The sequence below is a fragment of the Thamnophis sirtalis genome, unplaced genomic scaffold, assembly GCF_051295495.1.
Source record: "Thamnophis sirtalis isolate CommonGarterSnake01/CBP01778 unplaced genomic scaffold, rThaSir2_p1.2 scaffold_5, whole genome shotgun sequence".
NCBI lineage: Eukaryota > Metazoa > Chordata > Lepidosauria > Squamata > Natricidae > Thamnophis > Thamnophis sirtalis.
The window spans coordinates 32,546,838-32,571,376 of NW_028261385.1; the positions used below are offsets into that span (position 1 = coordinate 32,546,838).

The 24,539-nt window shown below is 38.6% G+C and overlaps 1 protein-coding gene across 4 annotated transcripts in view; it reads left to right on the forward strand.

The window, feature by feature from the left end:
- The window catches only part of MAST4 (microtubule associated serine/threonine kinase family member 4), a 216,035-nt gene that overhangs the window by 25,975 nt on the left and 165,521 nt on the right, over window positions 1–24,539 (forward strand). For all 4 annotated transcript variants that reach the window (XM_087715576.1, XM_087715577.1, XM_087715579.1 and 1 more), the window contains exons 2-3: window positions 8,606–8,759; window positions 20,479–20,600. In XM_087715576.1, the coding sequence (XP_087571702.1) occupies window positions 8,606–8,759; window positions 20,479–20,600 (276 nt within the window). The remainder of the gene's footprint in view (window positions 1–8,605; window positions 8,760–20,478; window positions 20,601–24,539) is intronic.

A 24,539-nucleotide genomic window follows, 5' to 3' on the forward strand; every position in this document is an offset into this window, starting at 1 on the left:
ATGGAGTGAGCTCCCGTTACTTGTCCCAGCTTCTGCCAACCTAGCAGTTCAAAAGCACATAAAAAATGCAAGTAGAAAAATAGGAAACACTTTGGTGGGAAGATAACAGCATTTCGTGTGCCTTCAGCGTTTAGTTATGCCAGCTACATGACCACAGAGACATCTTTGGACAGCGCTGGCACTTTGGCTTAGAAATGGAGATGAGCACCTTGCTTTAGAGCCAGAAACGACTAGCATGCATATGCAGGGGAACCTTTACTTACCACCAGCTATCACAGCAACACCTCTTTTTCCTCCCCTCTAGAACTTGCCTGAGGCTCTGTGTAAATCTTCTGATTTGCTCTTCAACTCAACACCAACAAACCAAGACTCTCCACCATAAGGAGGAGAATAATGTGATATGGGTGCTAATGCCTATGCCCTAAAAGATAAGTCAGTGGATCAGTGTTCAACCCTATGGCACACTGTTCAATCCACAGGGCATAGATCTTCAAGTGCCAGAAGCCACCCATTGTCTGCCTAATACCAAGTCTTTCCAGGTCTTTTTAGGGCACCACTTCAATTTAACCATAGCAAAAAAAAGGATCAAGTAGAAATTTTTTTTGTAGGGGGGATGTGTATATCTGTTCATAGACTGGGGAAGAGGAGACACTAACTTGCAGAATTCACAACATCTGAATGAAGATTGATTAAGGTTTGATCCAAGCAATCATCTATGGAGATTCTCAGTTATTCAGGTCATGGTTGTCTCAAAGGTGCTTTTTTCAATTGGCAACTGGACTTCCTTTGTTTTTCCTTGAAGACGTCTCTCCTCTTCCAAGTTGCCTTTTGAAAAAAAGTGCCTTTGGGATCTATGGAATCACTTTTTTTTTGAAAAAAAGTGCCTTTGGGATCTATGGAATTATCTTCCTTTTCTGCTGATGTGGTGATGATGATGTTATACATTGTTTTGTGTCAACTTTTGGTGATTCTATAGGCCGGGTCTCCTCACTTCTTCTGATCTTGCACTGCTTCTTTGAATTTTTCTATGTTGTGGCTGGTCTCAATTTGGATAATATCCGGCCACCATTTTCTTTCATGGCCTGGTTTCCTTTTACTACTAACACTATCACTTTCTCCAGTGATTCTCCCCACATGGCATGGCCAAAGTAAAAGAGATGCAGCTTCTGCTCACCTACTTTTCTTGTCTTGTAATCTTGCAGTTCATCATGGAACGAGGAAAGATGATTGCCATAGCAGTTCTATTTTGTATTGAGTTTCTCAGTTATTTTGCCCCTTTTCAATTTGCAAAACTCCTCCTTACATGGAGTCCTTTTTAATTCTTCTATCACTATCAACCTCCTGGAACTCAATGGCAGCTACTACAGCCTCTATTCCTCATCCTGTCAATATCCCTCAAATAAATACCCTGATGTACCTCCTAATCTATTGGTTGTGAGTCTTCAGTACAATTGTAGATCAGGAATAGCCTTTCCCAGAGATAATTCTAAAGTGCCACTATAGAAAAACCACTTACACTTTGATGCCAAGTTGTAATTTAAAAACCTTGGCAGATGGTAGGGCTTCCCCGAGCACTGCAGGCTGGGGCAAGGGATTGGTATAAATGGAGATTTTTAAAGATAGCATGTTAAATTAAATATGATTTAATGCTTACACTGCCACTATAGTAAGAGATCCTCTAAAGACTTGGAGAAACTTGATTTAAAAGTTAAGCCAATCTTTCTTTTGCTTCTTGAATCAAGAATTAAATGGATTTGAATCAATCCATATCTGTTGTGAGAGTAGGTGAACCAATGGAATAGTTTATTGCAGCATGAATAATGCATAAATTGTCCTAAATTACACTCTCAACTAAGTAGGACTGAACCCTTATAATCTACAGGCTAATTTGAAAATTCTTTCTTCTACATGATTGCTCTGTTTTCCAGCTTTTGATGTTCGCAAAATGAATACAGATTCTTTTATATCAAAGACTTTCCAGGAACATGTAGGTGGATGTACTCACTTATCATCTTTATTGGGTGTATTCATTTAGTTAACTTTTTCAGTTTTCTTAATTCAGATGAAAGTCTTATATTTTCATTGGCTTCTTCTCAACTTCAACAATTATAAATGTAGCTTTTTAGTTTTCTAACAATTATTTCTCTGTTACATAGTTGTTCTGGCCTAGGTTTCCTGAGAAAGCATAAATCACAATCTTAGTTCCCCAAACCCTCTTTTATTTATATGGCTGTGAATTATGGTCATTTACAGCCCGCAAGTCTTCACAAACAATCTGTGAAGATTCCGACAGATGTCTGCATGAGTTGCCACAGTCTTTCAGCAGAATGTTGATAAACACTCACCTTATCTCCCTTGAAATGCTGCCAGAGACCTAATTGTCAAATTAGTTTTGCAAGGCCAAACTTAGCACAGAGTCAATGATTGAACTGACCAGATCAACTAATTGCTTCCTGCAAAAGTTCATGTCCTATTTACTCCTCTTTTATGTCTTATGGGAGGGGCCAATCATCTCCAAGTCTTACTCCTGAGTTGACCCTGTTTTCTTAAATGTTCTTGCCTTCTGGCAGCTCTGCACATGCGCGCACTGGGAACAGGCCCCCGCCTTACTAATGTCAGACACCAAAGGCTCCAGAGGCAGCAAATAACTACCAGATGGCATTGCCCCCTCTCTGCCACTGCAGAGCTCTCGTCTGTGTCCCCACAGGCTATCGGCCTGCTACTCACCCTGCTGGGTCCTACATGCTTTTCCCCATGTCCTGTCACCAATTGCTCACTTGCCTTTGTAGAGCTCCTTCTAAAAGCGTGATGGCGAACCTGTGGCATGCGGAGCCCTCTCTGTGGAGAGGTCAGCCGTCGCCCCAGCTCAGGTCCACTGCATATGGGTGCATGCCTTCCACCCGCCAGCTGATTTTTGGGTCTCTGTCGTGCGTGCATGGGGAAAATGGTGCATGCAGGAGATGCACGTGCATGCACAGGGGGGTTGTGCTCGCATGCATGGGGGCGGGGGAGCACAGTGTGTGTGATGTTCCACACACACCCCTTGCTCCATTTTTGGTACCAGGAGGCTGCAGGGAAGCCTGCTAGGCCCAAAACGAGCTGTGGGAGGGAGTTGTGTGTGCATGCGCAGGGGATGGGGTCGTGTGTGTGTGTGTGTGTGTGTTGCACGCATGCGCAGGGGGATGGAGTGCATGCGGGGTGTCATGTGGCATTGCATTATGGGTGTAGGCACATATGTGTGTGCTGTCGCACGCGCACACATGTTTTTGACACGCAACAACAAAAAGGTTAGCCTTCCCTGTTCTAAAATTTCTACAGATTATATTGGGGAAATCTCTGCAACTACCTATCTGCAGTGTTCTGGAGATCCAATAGAGAAAAAGTTCAAACCCCTATTCCTGCTTATCTTTCCAAACATCTTTTCATCCGTCATATTCATGCATTACTTCATATTTTTTTCCTTCAAATTTTCTCACCTTTCTCTTTTCAAGTTATATCTGTGATTTTTTTAAAAATTCTTCCTTCATATGCTGCTTTTAGCACCTTCAGCAACCAATCATCACTTCCATGTTTCTGGAAAATATATCATAACTTAAGTTGATTTAGATGAAGTGTATCGTGAAGGAAATGAACAAACAGTCAATAAACTTCAACAAGCATGGAATAAAGCCATTTCCCCCCCATATGTACGTTCCTCTATCCAATTGAAGAGCAAAAACAAAACGACAACAACACACACACACACACACACACACACACACACACACACACACACACACACGGTGCGCACATTTCCTGCTTGACATAAAGCTGCACTTCCACTTCCCAAATTGTCATCTCTCAATTGAAATTCTGCCAAACTGTTTCCCAGGTGTGCTCCAGTGGTTTTTGCATTCACTTCTGAAGAGAATAACATGATCCAATGCAAGATTGATTATGTCTTCTTGGGGGAAATTGAATCTGTCATGCATGTCTTACTGCATTTTTGGTATGGCTTAGTTCACAGGCTTAATAACTCCTTTGCTGCTAAATTATTTTGGTAGGTCAGAAAGGAAATGTTTGGTGGAGCTTGCTGTGGAGTTGTCTTCAGAAACTTCTAAAAAGTAGCTACGTTTTGTAACTTTTGTTAAATCCATGCTGTTCTGTTGTTAATGGTTTAGGCTTTCAGCTATCAAACATGTATTCGCATGCATAGGAATACATACACACGTATGTGTATATAGAGAGAGAGGGAGGGAGGGAGGGAGGGAGAGAATTAGAATAGGATTTAAGGGAAGAGCAAAATATTTTGGCCTTGTTTATTTAGGAATAAAACAAGTACAAGCATGCAAGAGTAAGATTAGAAAATTGGATGCTGTTTCATTAGTAGAGATTTTGCCATCTTCCATAAAACTGGAATTCAGCATTATACAGTGAAATGGATAGGTGTTATATTCAAAATAATAGCTATTCTCTTTCACAATTTGTTTCAATGCAAAAAAATTTTTATAACTGATGGCATTTTCATTTGGATAAAGAAAACGAAAACAGCTTCATGGAAAATCGTTCTGCTAAGTCCTGTTATGATGGCTAGAATAGAACTTATGGCTTCATAAACAGCTACAGGAGAGCTGCTGTAATTGTATCTTGCTTGTATAGGGATGCTTAGAAGTTTGTGAACCTTTTTGATTTTTCAATATCTTTTGCATAAATATAACCTAAAAATATGTGTTTTCCACACACTTTCTAAAAGTAGATAAAGAGAACTACATTTAACCAATGAGTCACAAGACATTATGCTTATTCATTTATTGAAGAAGATGATCCAAAACCACATATTTGTGTGTGGCAAAAAGCATGTGAATTTTTGCTTTTAATCTCGGGATGTCCCCTTGGGCAATTAAAACTGCAGCTAAATATTTCCGATTACTGTTGATCAGTTCTACAGATCAGCTTGGAAGAATTTTAGCCCATTTCTCCTTACAGAAAAGCTTCAGTACAAGAATTTGGTGCTCTTTCTTGCATGAACTGTCCTCTTCAGATCCTTCCACAATATTTCTACAAGATTAAGGCCAGGACTTGTACTTGGCTAGTCTAAAACATTAACTTTCTTCTGCTTCAACCATTATTTGGTTGTACAACTTGTCTATTTTGGTTTGTTGTCTTGCTCTGACCCACTTTCTCTTGAGTTTTGATTCACAGACGGATTCCTTGACATTTTCCTATAGAATTTGCTGATCGTGTTCAGGGTTCATAGTTTCACCCATGATGGCAAACTTTCTTGGTGCAGAGAAAGCAAGTCAGGCACAAACCATGTTATTGTCACTAACTGTGTTTCACAGAAGGGATAAGAGTCTTATGCTGGAATGCAGTGTTTGCCTTTATTCAAACATAACATATTTCGTTCAAGTACAACTTCTATTTTAGTCTCATCTGTCAACAGAACTTTCTTCCAATAGTCTTCTGGTTTATCCACATGGTCTTTTACAAGATGTAGATGGGCAGCAGTCTTTTTCACTGAAAGTTGCTTTCTCCTTGCAATCTTGCCATGCATACTATTGTTCAGTGTTCTCCACATTCTTTGCTCTTGGTGGGATCTTGGTTAGTCAGCCATTCCTGTGGAGCATAATTATTTATTTATTTATTTTAGGAAATTTACATTGCCGCTTATTCGCATGTGGTGACTCAAGGCAGCTTACAGAAATATAAAAACCTCATATATAAAACAATAAAAGCAATAAAAGAGGATAATCATGCAATAATATTTGCACTCGGAAGCAAATCAGCAACCAATGCAGCTATTGCAGGAGAGGTGATACCTGTGGACACCGAGGTCTGCACAAAACCATGCGGGCCGCTGCATTTTGCACCAACTGGAGCTTCCAGATGCTCTTCAAGGGCAGCCCCATGGAGAGCATGTTGCAATAGTCAAGATGGGAAGTGACTAGGGCATGAATGATCGTGAGTAGGGATAGGTAAATGTAAAGGTTCCCCTCGCACATATGTGCTAGTCATTCCTGACTTTAGGGTGGGGTGCTCATCTCCGTTTTAAAGCCCAAGAGTCAGTGCTGTCTGAAGATGTCTCTGTGGTCATGTGGCCAGCATGACTAAATGCCAAAGGCACATGAATGCTGTTACCTTCCCACCAAAGGTTCTCCCTATTTTTCTACTTGCATTTTTTACGTGCTTCTGAAATGCTAGGTCGGCAGAAGCTGGGACAAGTAATGGGAGCTCACTCCGTTATGCGGTGCTAGGGATTCGAACCGCCGAACTGCTGATCTTTCTAATTGACAAGCTCAGCATCTTAGCCAGTGAGCCACCATATCCCTGAGTAGGGATAATGGGGTGGAATTGTTTCTGTTTGTACCCGATTTGCCTGACAGTGGACTGATGGCATCCATTCTTGTTGGAAATCATTTTGTAACCTTTTGCAGGTTACATGGAATTATGTCCTGGGGACATAATCAACTGGTTTTTTTGGGAGGTTTCTGGAATTTTCCTTTCTTCAAGCCATAACACATCCACATATCTATTTTCTAAAGATCAGGCTTTGATAGTGAATACCCAGAATCCAATTCCTTAAATAAGGCAGGACCTCCCATATTTGCATACTTAGCTTTGGATCATTTTCCATAATAAATGAACAAGTATGGTGTTTTTTTAACTTTTTAAATTTGGGTTCTCTTTATTTAGTTTTAGGACTTTTCTGTGGGGAAAAAATAGATCACATTTCTGCATAAATAGGATCTAAAATATGATCTTAAAAATCCTAAAACTGTGTAAAGAGAACCCTATTTAAAAAAATGAAAATTAAAAAGGAAGGGTTCACAAAATTTTAAGCACCACTGTGTATTTCTTAAAATAATCTGAATGGAAATAGGAAGGTGGATTTTTGTCACATTTAGAAGACCCTCCTCCCTTTTATTAAGTCTTACTTCTAAGTACAATGCTCAAAGAGTAGATTCTTCTTAGATACAATAAACTTTCTTAGTAAATTCTTGTTGATGGTGTTATACTATGGGTGTAAATAAATTGTTGCTGTTTTGTTCATTATAGTATAGTGCCACCTGGTGGATATTCTACTTTTCTCAATAGTATTATTAAAATGGAAATCTGGACAAGAAATTCCACGATGAAATTCACGAAGTATTCCTTTCAGTTCTAATATTTACAGTTCTAATATATAGACAATATAGTTGTCTGTAAATGATAAAAATAGTTTTCTAGTTCTTTGCAACATACAGTATATGAATTGGTGTTCATGGAGATCTTCTGCTGGGCTTCTATTTGTTTTTCAATGCGTTGATGGTCGCAGTGTTTACATTTGATTTAGTATATTTTGTATATTATTCTGCATTTAGTACTGGAGGGAGAACCTTGGCAAGTCCCAGGGAGGAGGCAGTAGATTCCAGAGGGAAATTCAATTAAAAGACTTCACAGTCCCAAGCTGGATGGGGGAAAGGAGGAAGATATCCAGGCTTGTCATGCCCTAGAATTTCCCAGGTATCTCTATAGGTTAGAAACTTATGGCTTTATTCTGGCAAGATTCTGTCTATTAGATATATAGAATTGGAGTCTTTTGATTTATTGTATCACCTTTAGACAGGCTTGGTGTGCAGATACATAAAACATAAATCATTTATTTTATTTCTTGAATTTTAGCTCCTTGACTATTGAAATCTCTCAACGATTTACAATAAAGAACATAACCAAAACATAACACAAAGGATAAAATTAAAGTCACACTAGTAGTGTGACCCTTCTGTTATTTATTCAAACTGCTGTTTAAATATATTAAGTTGGCGTACATCATTGTACAGTTCATCCTCGACTTAGAACGGTTCATTTAGTGACTGTTCAAAGTTACAATGGCACAAAAAAGTGACTTATGACTGTTTTTCACACTTACAACTGCTGCAGTATCCCCATGCTCACATGATCAAAATTCAGATGATTGGCAACTGGTTCATATTTATGACGGGTCATGTGATCCCCTTTTGCGACCTTCTGGCAAGTAAAGTCATTGGAGAAGCCAGATTCACTTAACAACCATATAACTAACTTAACAACTGCCATGATTCACTTAACACTGTAGCAAGAAAAGTCGTGAAATGGAGCAAACTCAGTCAGCAACATAAATTTTTGGACTAATTTGTGGTCATAAGTTGAGTATTACCCATATATGGTGGCAGAAAATGCCATAATTATCTTAGTTATTCGGTATGTGTTTTCTTTCATCAGTCCTAAATCTTTTTACATCTAGTTTCAGTCAATTGCTGTTGGCTCCATTATTGTGAGAGACCGAGAAATGTTTCACCAGTGACATTCCAATCATTTTATATACGGTACCTCTGCAATATATGCTCTTATCTTTCTGCTTTCCAAGCTAACAAGTTCTAGATGCTGTAGGCAAGATACTCCAAGATAACTATTTTAATTGCCTTTGCTATTTTTATTCACTGTTCATATTTATCTTTATTTAAAAAGAAGGGTTCATACATTTAATGGATTTTGTTCTGTGCAAATATGTCATGAATGTAAGACATAATATCTAATGACTAACTTTCAAACTGTCTTCACAGTAGCCATAACCCATATTCAATTGTTTTCTCTCTCTTTTTTCCAGCTTGATAGTATATTGTCTCCTCCACCTATGCCATTTCGAAAATCCAGTAATCCTGAAGTTTCTTCTGGGCCTGGAAAATCGCTGAAATTTAAAAGGCAACTCAGTGAAGATGGACGACCTTTTAGAAGAGGAAGTCTTGGAGGAGCGCTAACTGGTAAGAAAAATGACTGTAAAAACACTCATGTACATTTCCTTTAGAATACACTTATGCAGTTTGAGGGATTTCTACCCATACTTGCTTGACCACTGCAGGGACAGAGTACAGGTAGGCCTCAACATAGTTGAGCGCAAAATTTATGCTGCTAAGTAAGACATTTGTTAAGTGAGCCCCATTTTACAACCTTTCTTTCCTCAATTGATAAAGTAGTAATCCAGTTGTTAAGTGAATCAGGCTTCCCCATTGCCAGAAGGTCACAAAAAGGTGATTACATGACCTTGGGACACAGCAATACACATAAATATGAATCAACTGCCAAGTGTTTGAAATTTGATCACAAAGATCATGGAGATCGTGCTAAGGTTGTAAGTGTGAAAAATGGTCGTAAGTCATTTTTTTCAGTGCCGTTGTAACTTTGAACAGTCACTGTTATAAGTCGCGGACTACCTGTACCTTTGGACTTATCATGTTCTTACTAACTAATGTTACAGCAAAACACAAATTAATCCTCTGTGATTGACTTCATCGTGTATGATAACTTATCTCTCACCGGTTGCCCTCACTGGTTGTCCTCTAGTAATTTTCTACTGTCAACCACGTCTATTTCTATATACTTATTCCTATAAACAGAATAATGCTTTACCAAATACTTTTATTTTAAAATGCCTTTGTACGCAACAAGCTGAAATATCAGAAAAGCTTGTGTAGGCAAATATGCTTGAATGTATATGATATATGTATATCAAACACACTGGTTTTTTTAAGGGTAAGCAGCATTGTGCAGAGTCCACAAAAAGTATAACAAATAGTAAATCAACAAATTAAAGGCATTAGAAAAAATATATAAATGAATCTAAAAGTACGGGTAGTCCTCGACTTATGACCACAATCGAGCCCAGAATTTATGTTGCTAAGTGAGAAATTTGTTAAGTGAGTTTTGCCCCATTTTTCAACATTTCTTGCCACGTTTGTTAAGTGAATCACTGCAATTGTTAATTTAAGAACATGGTTGTTAACTGAATCTGGCTTCCCCATTGACTTTGCTTGTCAGAAGGTCGCAAAACCTTCTAACCCCGGGATACTGCAGGGGTCATAAATATGAACCAGTTGTCAAGCATCCAAATGTAAATCGGGGTGAAATGTTCTGAAGTCTGCTACTGGTTCGCTTTGCTACCAGTTCACTTTGCACAAGCATGCGTGCTTTGTGCGCATGTGTGCCAAATGCACGCTTCATGTGCATGCGTGCCACAGGCGCTATCACATAGTACTGAAAAAGGAGGATTAAGAAACCTTTTCTGAGTCTGCAAAGGTAAGTAGAAGAACGAGGGGGGGAAACAGCTGTGCCGCACAGCTGATCGTCAGAACTACGGTTTGCCTGAAACGGTAGTAAAAAAATGCTACTGGTTCGGACAAACCGCTAGTTTTGATGATCAGCTGTGTGACAATCAGCTGTGCTGCACGATTCACATAGCTGATTGTCAGAACTACCAGTTTGCCTGAACTGGTAGCATTTTTTACTACTGGTTTGGGCGAACTGGTAGCATTTTTTATTACCGGTTCAGGTGAACTTGTCTGAACCGGTAGCATTTTACCCCTGATGTAAATCATGTGACCTTGGAGATGCTACAATGGCCATAAGTGTGAAAAATGGTCATAAGTCACTTTTTTCAACACTGAATGAACTGTTGTGAGTTGAAGACTACCTGTAATGTATATCAAGCCTACTCACTATATTTTGTAATCTTCCAAAGCTTTCGGCTTTCGACACATCCATACAACATTTCATGCATTCTGGTTTGTTCTCTACACTTCTCACCTATCCTTCAGGTTATTATTAATTCCATCCAACCACAACTTCGTTAGTTTCTTCTCCACGTTTCTCTTTTTTCATATATTTTTGCAGATTTATCCTTATTGGAAGTGCAAATTACCTCAATGCATTTCTTTTTCATATTGGTTCCTTACTTTTGTGTTCAGTACATGTTTGTTCAGTATACATTCATTCTTGACCCAGTCTCTTCTTGCTTTAGTATATATCTTAGTAAAGTATTCAATTCCCTCTACATTTAATTAACTTTTATTTCTCACACTTAACCTCCATATAACAAAGTGGAATGCAGCCATGGTTTTTTTTTCTTTTGACAAACACTTGTTCTTCACAATAGATCACATGATGGTCACTATTCTTCTGCTGGTATTTTCACATGTTAAAAGTTTCTCCAGCTGTTTAATTATCTTTGATGATCATGCTACTTATCTGTTTTCTCCAATTTCTTGCTGCTTATGTATATTTTCCAGGTGCTGAGTTACTTTAACCTGTTGAGTATAACTGTGTTGGTTTTTCATGCATCAGTTTTCAAAACCATACTTTGCATTGCATCATACATACACAACATTCTCTGTGGAGTTTTTGGTGCTCTCTAAGGTTGCTTGTTTTCCTGCACTAATGATGTTACTTACTTGGCTAATGGTCTCCAAGCAAACAAACAACTTCCAGCATCAAGAAATCCAGAGATGAAACCTGAACTGCAGATATTCTTTTCAATTGGGATAAAATTCTTTGCATGTCTTTTGAGTTTGAGGCCAACCATATGGCATCCTCTGCATACAAAAGCATACCAAGAGTTACCTCTTCAACCACTATATTTTCACTAGGATGACATTTATCCATAAATATATTAAACCACCAATAACCTATCATACGTTATTTTCTTTCTCAGTGTTGAAACCCCTCATATGCATTCCATTTATTCTCATACATGTTTCATTTCCATCATATACCATACTTACTATATTCAGTAACTAAATACCAATACCAACCTTAACCAAAATATTCCATAATTTTCATCTAAATCGACAAATACACAATAAATGATATTTTTCACATTTAATGACCTTTTGAAGAAGAAGAAGAAGAAAAAATTGGTACGGATTTTCCCTGCTCTGCATAAAATTGCATTGTATTTCACAGTTTCTGCTCTTTTATACCTTTTATATCCTTTCAGTCAGAATTTTAACAAACACTATCTTGTGTTTGGTAAATTATTCACTCTATAGTTATTTAGCCCCCTTTTTAAGGGAAATAATATTGGCAATTTTCCAGTGATCAGTCAGAAATTTACTCTTCAGATAATGTTAAACAGGTTACCCAAATATCCATATTTTAATATTTCTCCAGTTATATCATCCATACATCATTTATTTTTTTAAAATTTCTTACAGCATTTTTACTTTGGATGTGAAGATTTATTTCCAGTACCGTATTTTTCGGAGTATAAGATGCACCTTTTTGCCTCAAAAAAGAGGCTGAAAATCTGGTGCGTCTTATACACTGAATACAGCATTCTTGTCCTCTTTACCAAAATGGCCATGTGTAGCCTTTAGGAACCTTGCAGAGTGGCAAAAATGAGTGAACAACAGACTGTTTTTTGCCTCCCCCCCAGCCCCAGGAGCACTCTATAAGCCTCCTAAAGGCTATGCATGCCCTTTAAAAAAAACCTGGGCCGTTTTTGCTTGTTTTTTGTCCCCCCAGCCCCCAGGAGCACTCTATAAGCCCCCTAAAGGCTATGCATGCTCTTTTTTGTTTTTTGACAAAAACTGGGCCTGTTTTCACAAAAAAATGGGCCATTTTGGGGAGGTCTGCAGAGTGCAAAAACTTTTTTTTAAATTTGCCTCTTCAAAATCTTGGTGCGTCTTATACTCCAGTGTGTCTTATACTCAGAAAAATACAGTAATTCTTCAACATTGCATAATCTTTCCGATACAAACATATAATATTTTATCTTTTAGCACTCATAATTTGGCACACAATGTATCCTCTTGAAACATTTTTTAAATAGTAAATGGGTAATAAATGTCTCTCTACTCCATTTTAGCTGATTTTTTTTTTAAATTTCAGGATGCATAGTTTTTTTGTGTTTGGTTTGTGGATGGGATGGAAGAAGAGAGTTTGTGTAGTCAATTTTGCATGTTAATTGATTTTTCAGAATTCCTTCTACATCTCCATCACAAGAAGATAAGATTTTTTCCCTGAATATGCCAACCAGTGAAAATACTTTCATAAAAGCAGTTATTAAAAAGGATTTTTTGTTCTCACATTTTTTTTATAATTCCTTTGATACCTGACTGAATGCCAAGACAGGTTAAGTTCAATACTCCTTTTGAGCTTTAGAAAGCAGCGCTGGACTCTGATTTCACTGCAAATCTAAATTTATAGCATAAAATGATCACCTACATATTAAAGCATTTGAAAAAGAGGTTTTGACCCTGAGAGATTAGAGAAGAATCCTGTTAAACATCGGTATAGTAGGTGCAGAAAAGTGGAATGTATTCTTCAAAGCTTGACAAAGAATTTAATTGGCAGATAGGAAAGGGGTTGTAATATTAGACAAAGCACACTATAGGTTACTCACCCTTTTATTCATCTTCTGCAGGAATCTTTCTAAATAAAGTAAGCAGATCATTAAAATAACCATATAAGTGATAGCAGTGATACTAGGGTACTTAAGAATAGAACAAAGAAGAAAGAAAATAAACTTTGATGTGTAAAATTTGAGCAGTTGAAAGGTTTCTTTATAGCAATAGCAATATAGCAATAGCAGTAGACTTATATACCGCTTCATAGGGCTTTCAGCCCTCTCTAAGCGGTTTACAGAGAGTCAGCATATTGCCCCCAACAATCTGGGTCCTCATTTTACCCACCTCGGAAAGATGGAAGGCTGAGTCAACCCTGAGCCGGTGAGATTTGAACCGCTGAACTGCTGATCTAGCAGTAGCCTGCAGTGCTGCATTTAACCACTGCGCCACCTTGGCTCTTAGTAATTATACCAGGTAAAGGAAAATGGATGTTAGCTATTTCAGGACCAATACAGTGACATTGCTGAGGCAAAGCTGTCTAGAATAGAAGAATATTAGGTGATGTAATAAGTCCCACCTTCATGGAAAATAATCTACGTCAGAGGTGGTATTCAGCAGGTTCTGACCAGTTCTAGAAAACTGGTAGCAGAAATTTTGAGTAGTTTGGAGAAGCGGTAAATACCACCTCTGACTGGCCCCACCTCTTATCTATTCTGTGCCTCCCGAGTCCCAGCTGATCGGAAGGAAATGGGGATTTTGCAGTAACCTTCCCCTGGAGTGGGGAGGGAATGGATATTTTACAATATCCTTCCCCTGCCACTCCCCACCAAATCACGCCCACAGAACCAGTAGTAAAAATTTGTGAATCCTGCCACTGATCTACGTGATTGCTAGGAGCTGATTTCAACTTGATGTAATGTGATCAATCAATCAATCAATCAATCAGTCAGTCAGTCAGTCAGTAAATCAATCAATGCTACCTTGAAATTGAGATATTTTAGATGAGAAAAATATTGAGGAAACTTGAGAGGTAATGGATAAAGTACAGAAACATTTTAAACCTGGTGACACTTGAAATTTTGAGAATATGCAGTGAATGTACTCCCAAAATAGAAATTTTCATATTCTCAATATATGCTGAATGCTGGGCAGTCACATAACAAAAGATCCTCTTTTGGGGATATTTTATTTCATTTCAATAGAGGTTTTTAAGAAACTTTAGGCATTTATGCAATATGTCTAGAAAAATGAGTCACCAAATGATGCCAACATACAGTAGTTGATGAGCAATACATCAATACAGTTGATTTTTATACAATACATAATTAGTTTGTAAAATTGTCTACAAGTTATGACGATGACAAATTATTGTGATGGTATTAAGAAAAAAATTGAATAATAATAGGCCTATATTACTTAGTGAAAGTTTAAGATATTCTTCATTTCATCAAACGGATGCAAAGTATTTTATAATGGGAGTAGACTGGATGTCTGAGTTCATGCCCTGTTTCTGAACTTCCCAAAGGTATTAATTAGCTAGCCTTTGTTAAAAGCAGAAGGATGGCTTGAATAGCTCCTTCGATTGATCCAGCAATCTTTCCATGAGCCGTTCTTTTGGGCCAGACTAATACTTCCTTGCTATTATGGCTTTTTAACCAAATAAGTTTGGTGAAAGTTAAAAACTATTTCATGTCTGCTCACTGGACAAGTTCATAAAATTGTATCCGAAAAGAATTAAACATATCTAGATGGAAAGAAAGACAGTAAGATTGAAAGTAAAAAGACAGAACCTGAATTATTCCAAGAGAGTGCCAACATTAATTCTGATTTGGGTGGGGCTCCCCAGAAAGAATGATTCAGAATATGGAGATTTTCCTGGACTCAGAACTCTTACTAGAAGATATGGCCAGGAGAATCTTAGTCCAGTTCCACCTAGTTGACCACTTAACTAGTTAACTTTCCTTGAAACAAAATTTACTGGCAGCAGTCACTTAATGACTTTATAATTTTCAACTGGATTATTATAATATGCTTATATGGGCCACCTTGAAGGTTGTTGTTGTTTGTTGTTGTTTTATTTATTTATAGGCCGCCCTTTTCCCTAAGGGGACTCAGGGCGGCTTACAATCAAAAAGGAAGGGGAGTGTAGGACAATACGAAAAAAGAAATGTGCACAAAGTAAATTAGACAATAAAACTCAACATTCACTCAGCATTCGGGAGGGGCGAAATAAGATTATCCCCAGGCCTGACGGGTTAGCCAGTTCTTGAGGGCTGTGCGGAAGGCCTGGACGGTGGTGAGGGTACGAATCTCCACGGGGAGATTGTTCCATAGTGTCGGAGCCGCAACAGAGAAGGCTCTCCTCCGAGTAGTCGCCAGTCGGCACTGACTGGCGGATGGAATACGGAGGAGGCCAACTCTATGCGATCTGATGGGACGCAGGGAGGTAATTGGCAGAAGGCGGTCTCTCAAATAGCCAGATCCACTACCATGGAGCGCTTTATAGGTGGTTAGTAGGACCTTGAAGTGCACCCGGAGACCAACAGGTAGCCAGTGCAGCTCACGGAGGATCGGTGTTATGTGGGCGAACCGTGGTGCGCCCACGATCACTCGCGCGGCCGCATTCTGGACTAGCTGTAGTCTTCGGATGCTCTTCAAGGGCAGCCCCATGTAGAGCACATTACAGTATTCCAGCCTAGAGATCACAAGGGCTCGAGTGACTGTTGTGAGGGCCTCCCGATTCAGGTAGGGCCGCAACTGGCGCACCAGGCGAACCTGGGCAAATGCCCCCCTGGTCACAGCTGAGAGATGGTGGTCAAAAGTTAGCTGTGAATCCAGGAGGACTCCCAAGTTGCGGGCCCTTTCCGAGGGGTTTAAATTTTGTCCCCCCAGCCTGAGTGATGGTATGGTGGTCAAATTTTTGGGAGGGAAACACAACAGCCACTCGGTCTTGTCTGGGTTGAGTATCAGCTTGTTTGCTCTCATCCAGTCTTTAACGGCTTCCAGTCCCCGGTTCATCACGTCCACCGCTTCATTGAGTTGGCACGGGGCGGACAGATACAACTGTGTATCGTCCGCATATTGGTGATATTTTATCCCGTGCCTTCGGATGATCTCGCCCAGCGGTTTCATGTAAATGTTAAATAGTAGGGGGGATAGGACCGACCCCTGCGGCACCCCATAAGTTAGGGGCCTCAGGGACGATCTCTGCCCCCCCACTAACACCGACTGCGACCTGTCCGAGAGATAGGAGGAGAACCACTGCAAGACAGTGCCGCCCACCCCTATCTCCCGCAGCCGTCGCAGAAGGATACCATGGTCGATGGTATCGAAAGCCGCTGAGAGGTCCAGGAGAACTAGGATGGAAGCATGGCCTCCATCCCTAGCTCTCCAGAGATCATCAGTCAATGCGACCAAAGCGGTTTCTGTGCTGTAACCGGGTCTGAAGCCAGACTGGAAGGGGTCAAGATAGTTAGCTTCCTCCAAGGTACGCTGAAGCTGGAGAGCCACCACCTTCTCAACAACCTTCCCTACAAAGGGGAGGTTGGAGACTGGACGATAGTTATTAAGAACAGCTGGATCCAGAGACGGCTTCTTCAGGAGGGGTCTTACCACCGCTGTCTTAAGCGCGGTGGGAAAGTACCCCTCCCGAAGAGAAGCGGTAACAACCGCCTGGATCCAGCCTCGTGTCACCTCACTGCTGTTGGCAACCAGCCAGGAGGGACACGGGTCCAGTATGCAGGTGGAGGTACTCACAGCTCGCATAGCCTTGTCCACATCCCCAGAGGCAACTTCCTGAAACTCAACCCAGAGATGGTTTGCCAAGTTTTCTCCTTGTGTCTCGGCTGGATCTACTGGGGTGGAGTCCGGGTCCGCTCGAAACCGGGCAACTTTGTCCGCCAAGAACTGGACATACTCCTCAGCCTTACCCTGTAAGGAGTCCCCCGTCTCCCTCCTATTTAGGAGGGAGCGGGTTATCCTAAACAGGGCGGCTGGGCGGGACTCGGCGGACGCTACCAAGGAGGCAATGTATGTTCTTTTTGTTGTTCTTAAGGTCCGAATATACTCCTTGGTGCATGCTGTCAAAAGTGCCCGTTTCGACTCGGACCTATCGGACCTCCACGAGTGCTCTAGGCGTCTCCTCCGGCGCTTTACCTCCCGGAGCTCCTCAGTAAACCAAGGAGGCCTCCGGGGGCCGCTGACCCGGAGGGGCCGTAGCGGCGCAATCCGGTCTAGAGACTCCGAAGCTGCCGAGTGCCAGGCAGCGACGAGGGTCTCCGCCGAACTGTGGGCGAGGGTATCAGGAATAACCCCAAGCTCCGTCTGGAACCTAACAGGATCCATCAGTCGCTTGGGGCGGAACCAGCTGGTCGGTTCCTCCTCCCTACGGTGGGGGTTTGGCCTCCGGAAGTCTCCTGGGTCACCTGGGAACTCCAATTGGTATATAATTCAATAACCTATATTGAACTAATAGAACTCTTCTGATATTGTCATTCATCACCAATATTACAGGACCTGCATTGGCTGCTATTTTGATTTCATGTGCAATTCAAGGTGCTTTTAATCATCTATAAAGTTCTACATAATTTGACATTTACATATCTATGAGATCATCTGCTTCAAGTAAAATTTGCCTGCCTAAGAGATATTTACAAATGGTGCAGCTAGGTGTTCTGGATACTTGCAAAGTTTAGCAGGAAAGGAATTAGAGATGAGTATTCTATGCTGGAGTCCCTCTCCTGTGGAATCGGGAACCTTCAGAAGATCTGTATCACTGTTAATATTCAAATAGTTTGCTAAGATTCAAATAGTTTGCTAAGACCCAGCAGTTTAGTTGGTGAAGAATTTGATGGAGTCTGGGATGTATATTGTTGTTGGCTATTATTATTATTTATGTTGAACTGTATGTTATATATATTTTGGGTATGGAGTATTAATTGTTTTTATATATGATACCAGATCTTTAAACTGCTTTTGATTGAAGTGGCATAAAAGCAACAGAAAAAATTAAAGAAATCCATTTATTACTGAGATACAAAACATCATGTAATAGATACTGCAGATACAGATATTATAAAACAGTGGCTAGACTTCAAAGATCTAAATAGATTAAAATTGAATTCGTGTTTAAAAAAAACTCTTTTTCTTTCTATTCATTTGGTGTTTTTCTCTGATGTAATGAACTGTGATATTGATTAAAGTACATCCTACTCAATCTGAAATGTGCTTTTGCCACTTATTTCTAAAACGTTTCTATTATTTATGGACATTAATTTTAGCTTAAGCATTGAGCTGGATCTCATTTCTTCCTTTTATTACAGATCGCATTGAAAAAGTGAAAGTCGTTTTTAAAGAGCAAAGAATTAAAATAACACTAATTGTAAATGTTAACTGGGCAATTATTTCAAACTGCTGAGAATATTTTAGGACCTCAATAATGTTTGCTAGATAGCTTTTATTACTATATATGAAAAAGGGAAAGGGGCATGAAAGTGCTGAATTTTGTTAATGGGGTTCGCTTGCATTAGCCAAGGACAACATAATTAGGACAGCTGTAATTCTAGCTTTGATTGAATTTTATCAGCTTTAATAGACTGGAGGTTCATCATTGTTTTAAATCTGGCAGAGAAAGAAGTGCTGTCCATTAATTTTAACCATATGTACTTGAGTAATACACTTGACAGATGCTAATTTCCTTAAGTTGTAAGCAGCAAATGATGCATGAATTAAGCAGCACCATACTTTTTATGCCTGCTTGTATTCCTCCCCCGTTGGGTTTAAATAAAGTTTCTTGATGTTGCCACAACAAAATTAAAATAATAATAATAATAATAATAATAATAATAATAATAATAATAATAATAATAAAATGAAGGATTTGAAAACATTGGTTTAAAATCAATTCATTATCTATTTTTGATATTAAGATTAATGAGTATTATGTTAAATATGTTACATATGTTTATGTTAAGCACAAATTCAGGCATGTGTATTTCATCTTTTGTTTTGGTGAGATTGATACAATGGGAAAGCCTGCGGTAATAAACTATAACTCCTGGCTAGATTCTAAAAAAATTGTATTTTCCATCCTGAAGTTAAATTATAATTATAAAAGTAATATTTGATGTAGATTCTTTTCTAGAATGGATATTATGGAAAATCTTGCCCCTGTGTTCCTCTGGGGCATACCATGTCAGAATGGTGGGTGTAGAGGAGAGAAGAACAACCACAAAAAATTCCCTATTTTGGGATTGGATTCTGTGGACCTGATATTGATTATACTTTAGATAAGGCTCTATATTTTGGTTAGATAATGTTCAATTTTTTAAAGCAATAGCTTTATCTTCGAAAGGTCAAATAGATTTCCTTAGGATTCAACTTCCAGTGATTTATTTCTGACAGGAGAACCGTTGGTTTAGTATTTTGACAATGCAGTACATGCAGTAACTAGCATAATATATATGTAGCAGTTTTTCTTTTAGAAATTCTCTTAAATGACTGGCCACATACACATCTTGAACTGCAGGCATTCGCAAACAAAATAATACTACAAACAGCTAAATTATATTGACAGGTATATTACATGCCTCTTACAGTGCAGTGGATAGATTATAGGAGATGTGTTATCTAACAGTTTATTAATCTCAAATAGGCAGCACAAATGAAAGAAGAAAGGAATTGCTATTAACCTGTAACTGAACTATGCCTGTTCATCCATGTTAGTTTGTCATATAAAATTATTACTTTGCCATCCGGGGATGGTTGAAAAACTCTGAATTTAGAAGCTTATAGTATAAAAGCAGAAATTTGAGAATTAGAGGTAGTCCTCAATTTACGATGAAAATAGAGCCCAAAATTTCTGTTGCTAAGTGAAACATTTGTTAAGTGTGTTCTGCCCCATTTTAGGACTTTTCTGGCCACAGTTGTTAAGTGAATCGCTGCAATTGGTAAATTAGTAACAGGGTTGTTAAGTGAAACAGATTTCTCCATTGACTTTGCTTGTTAGAAAGTTGCAAAAGGCAATGGCGTGACCCTCTGGACACCACAACTGTCATAAATACAAGTCTGTTGCCAATTGTCTGGATTTTGATCATGTGACCATGGGTATGCTTCAATGGTCGTAAGGGTGAAAAATGTTCATAAGTCATTTTTTTTAAGTGATGTTGTAACTTTGAACGTTCACTAAATGAACTGTTGTTAGTTGAGGACTATTTGTACTTCCTGTTAAATTTCTCCAAATGTGCCCAGTTTTTAGCTCTAAGATTTGCTTTTACCTGCCTTAATTTTGCAGCACTTTGTTAACTTTCTATATTATGTACTGTAAACTTAGTTTTAACAATTATTTTCATCCTCTCGGCAGGCAGGTACTTGTTGCCAAATGCTGTTACTCAACATTCATGGCAAACTGGCGAAACTTCCAATCTTGTCCGAATGCGCACTCAAGCTCTTGGACAATCTGCTCCTTCTTTGACAGCTAGCTTGGTGAGTTACATTTCCAAATATTTGTTCCGTCAAAAAAAGATTAATGTTAATATAATATTATGGCTAGGATTTTATTTGCACACGAGTCGAATAATCCCCAATTGCTTTCCAAAACCACAGTAATTCAGGGCCTTTCACATAACTGGGGTCGATTATTGTATATCATAGTACTAAACATGTTCAGTGTATCTGAATTACGTTTGCTGGGAGGCTTCTAATTTTGAATTGTGTTACTCATTTCATATAAAATGAGCTGGCAGCATATTTTATTATAAGTTTTTCCATTTAAGTCATCTGTTTAAGAAAAAGAAGCCATCACATTTTTTTTTAAAAGCCCACTGGTTTAAAATATTGGACTTTTTCTGGATTATCTGTTGCGGTATGCATGTAATAGGCATACTCAACAAGTATGATTCTCTTATCTGCATATTTGGATGTCACCAAATAATGGCTAGAAACGTAAAGTAGCATGCAGTATTTATTTAGTGCAGAAAATAAAAGTTTTATGTTGCAAAAGAGTCTAAATCCGATATTTGTAGATGGCAGTTTCCATGGCCACTTTTGTGAGAATGTTGATAACATACACTTAAAAATCCAGATGTGGGATGTGTTATTGTTTTCTATCTGACTGCTGACTCTACATTAGGCGCAATAATTGATAGTTGAAAGGGTGAACATATTTTGCATTTTAAGGTATGGTTGGGTGCATGTCATCCAGTATTATTATGGAAACAGTGTTGTAAACATAATGTCCAGTAGATGGCATAAAAACCAAGTGTGTATCATACAGCATTATTGCTCTATTTTGAGAAAAGGTTCTTACTGGTTTTGTTCTTAAGTCCTACTAACTGGGACTTTCCTCTGAGAAATACATTTATATTTCTACATGCATTTTATTATTGTCTTTTTAAACTATTTAGTAGATAAGACATTGCAATTATAATAACATCTTCCCGTGTTAGGATTCTAGAAGCAAAATATAGTTTTCACTTTGAAAAAAAAAATGGAGCTGACTTCTTCCAACCAAGCTGTTAACTAATGCTTATTAATTATACAGAAGGATTAAAACACATACTGATATATTAAATAAAATAATGAAATATTTACTATTTGTGCAAATATTTTATGAATATGAATGCGATAGGAATTTGGAATTCCAAAATTGTACTCATATCTGAAATTCAAATAGATTTTAGAATTGCAGCTTCAGAATTCTAGAAAACCCACCCAACCCGTTCATATTTATTGATTTCTGCTGCTTTTCAAAAACTGATTTGTAAAGATTCAAATTTCTAGCTATTCTCACTTGAGGCTCTTTTCTCTTGAGCTTTCCCATCTTGTGCTTATTCAGATCTCTAAGTTACAAACTACTGTTTATGCTCAAGGAAGTGAGAGTTCTGGATCCTTCTTCATAACACACTTCTTGGTTTGGTCTATGAACTGAAGTTTAGCAAGGCAGTGTCCTTGGAAGCCTTCTAATTAGGTGCAATTCTCATGAGAAAATATTTTCTTCTGTATGAACCAGACAGTATACTCAATTTCCTCTGCTCATTTCTTGTTGTTCAGTAGTCTTTTTGATAGTTACATCTTTCAACTTTCCTTCAATGTTTCTTCTGAATCAGTCTTTGCAGTACTGTTTAATTTTCTGGAATTACAAAAGAATGAGACCATTCATTCATTCATTCATTCATTCATTTTAAAGAGGAAAAGTTGAAGATGGTAGCATTACTTTGCACCTATGAGCTATTTGATCACTAGGGCTGATCGTGAGAAATAAATAGGGCTAGGCTGGGGACTTCACACCCAATTCTTGCTGTTTTATTAGTCAAAGGAATCTCTTTCTTTAAGAAAAAGAGAACATACATTCTCTCACTTGAGACTTAACCACAGCCTTCCTATAAAGTTGTTAGTTAGAAGAGAGGCATTTTTATCTTCTTGGTATCATCTAATGTAACTTTTACTTCAAATATACTTGTTGCTAATTGGACTAATTCCATACAGTTAGTCAAACAAAATGTGTGTGTGTGTGTGTATAACTTTGAAGCTGTTTATCCATAGCTCTAGATCAGTGGTTCCAACCTTTTTTTGGCCATTTCCCACCTAAGCATCTCTCAAATCTTGGTGCCCTCCCCATGACATATAATTCTTACTTTACTCAAAAAGGCAGCTCTACTCATGTGGAGGAAGCCTAAAAGGCCATTATCTTGGTTTAAACAAGGTTCAAATTACCCCCATTAAAAATCAAATTGCCCCCCTGTGGGTCATGGGTCCCACGTTGGGAACCACTGCTCTAGATACACATTTAAGCAACCTTACATTAACAATAACATTTCACAAATATAAACTTTTTTCTTTAACTTTAAAGGTTTAAATTAAAGTCCTAAAATAAAATAAAATAAAGCTTTAACATATGAACAATGGTTGCAGGAACTGGGTATGTCTAGTTTAATGAAAAGAAGAAATAGGGGTGACATGATAGCAGTATTCCAATATCTAAAGGATTGCCACAAGGAAGGGGAGGAGTGTTTCCAATATATTCTTTAAAGCACCTGAAGGAGCAAAAGAACGGATGAAAACTAATCAAGCAGAGAACCAACCTGACAGATAGAACAATTAATCAGTGGAACAAGCTGCTTCCAGAAGTTATGAGTATTCCAACATTGGATATTATTAAGAAGAGATTAGAACATTTGTCTGAAATTGTCATGTCCCTGTCAGGTTCAGAAGAGGAGTAGGAATAGAAGTTGGAATCGGGATCCGACTGTATCTGCCTACGTGACCTGGGTCAGAACAGAAATTGTATAGGGTTTCCTGCTTGAGCAGGAGCTTGGACTAGAAGACCTCCAAGGTCCAATTCTGTTATTCTATTAAATTATCTAAATCCTCGAATCTTAATAAATTCCAGTATTATACAAATGTTACTGTACCCAAATGTAATTTTAGTATTTTATAATGCTATAGAACAATATGTAAAAAATAAATTAACATAAAGACAAAGCGTTGGATTTTAAGTAAAGGCCAGATTACCTTGTCTTCAATCCATTACATCAACCCATCTCACATGGTCAAGCAGGGAAGGTATGTTGTGGACCTCTTCAGCCAAAGAATTCCAACTGGTGGGGTCTAGTAAGAGAGCCTCTTTCCTGCCCTGTGGAACATTCCCAGATATGAGGCGGAGAGAAAACCTGGCTCTCCAGCTGTGTGTGGGGCACTTAGAGGAACCTTCAACCATGGGGCTGGTTAGTGTCCTGAAAGCCTTCGCCTCACCATTCACCGTATTTTTCAGAGTATAAGATGAACCTTCCCCCACCAAAAGAGTGTGGAAATGTTGGTGCGTCTTATACACTGAATACAAGCCCTGCCCCCGCATACCATTTTTGCAAAAAACGGGCCATTTTTCACAGAAACGGAGGCATTTTTGACTTCCTCCATCACCCAGCAGCACTCTGCAGGCTTCAGCAGGGCTGGCAGAAGGTGCATCTTATATACCGGTGCATCTTATCATCTGAAAAATACGGTAATTAATTTTTAACATTGCTTGCATGTTTTTTAAATTTTATATACAGTTTTGATGTTTTTAGTATTTTATTTGTACACTGTCCAGAGTGCCTATGTGAGGAGATGGGTGGTTTTAAAATTTTGTTACTGAATTTCTAGTGTTACCAACAGATACATTATAGGTTCTGGAATATCTGGAACTTTGTTTTAACTATAAAGCAGTTGTTAAAGGTAGGGTGGAAGTGACATTGAAAAAGATAACATCTTGGCAAAGACTATGTAGAGGAAAAATGCTAAAATCCATTATACAGCATAGAAATGCCCCATACCAAATAGCATAAAATAATAATGTTTCTAAAGTAGTACACTAAATAATTATTTTAAAAAATTGGGGCGGAACATTGGGCGATTTGCCCCCCAATAACCAACTATTAATCTTAT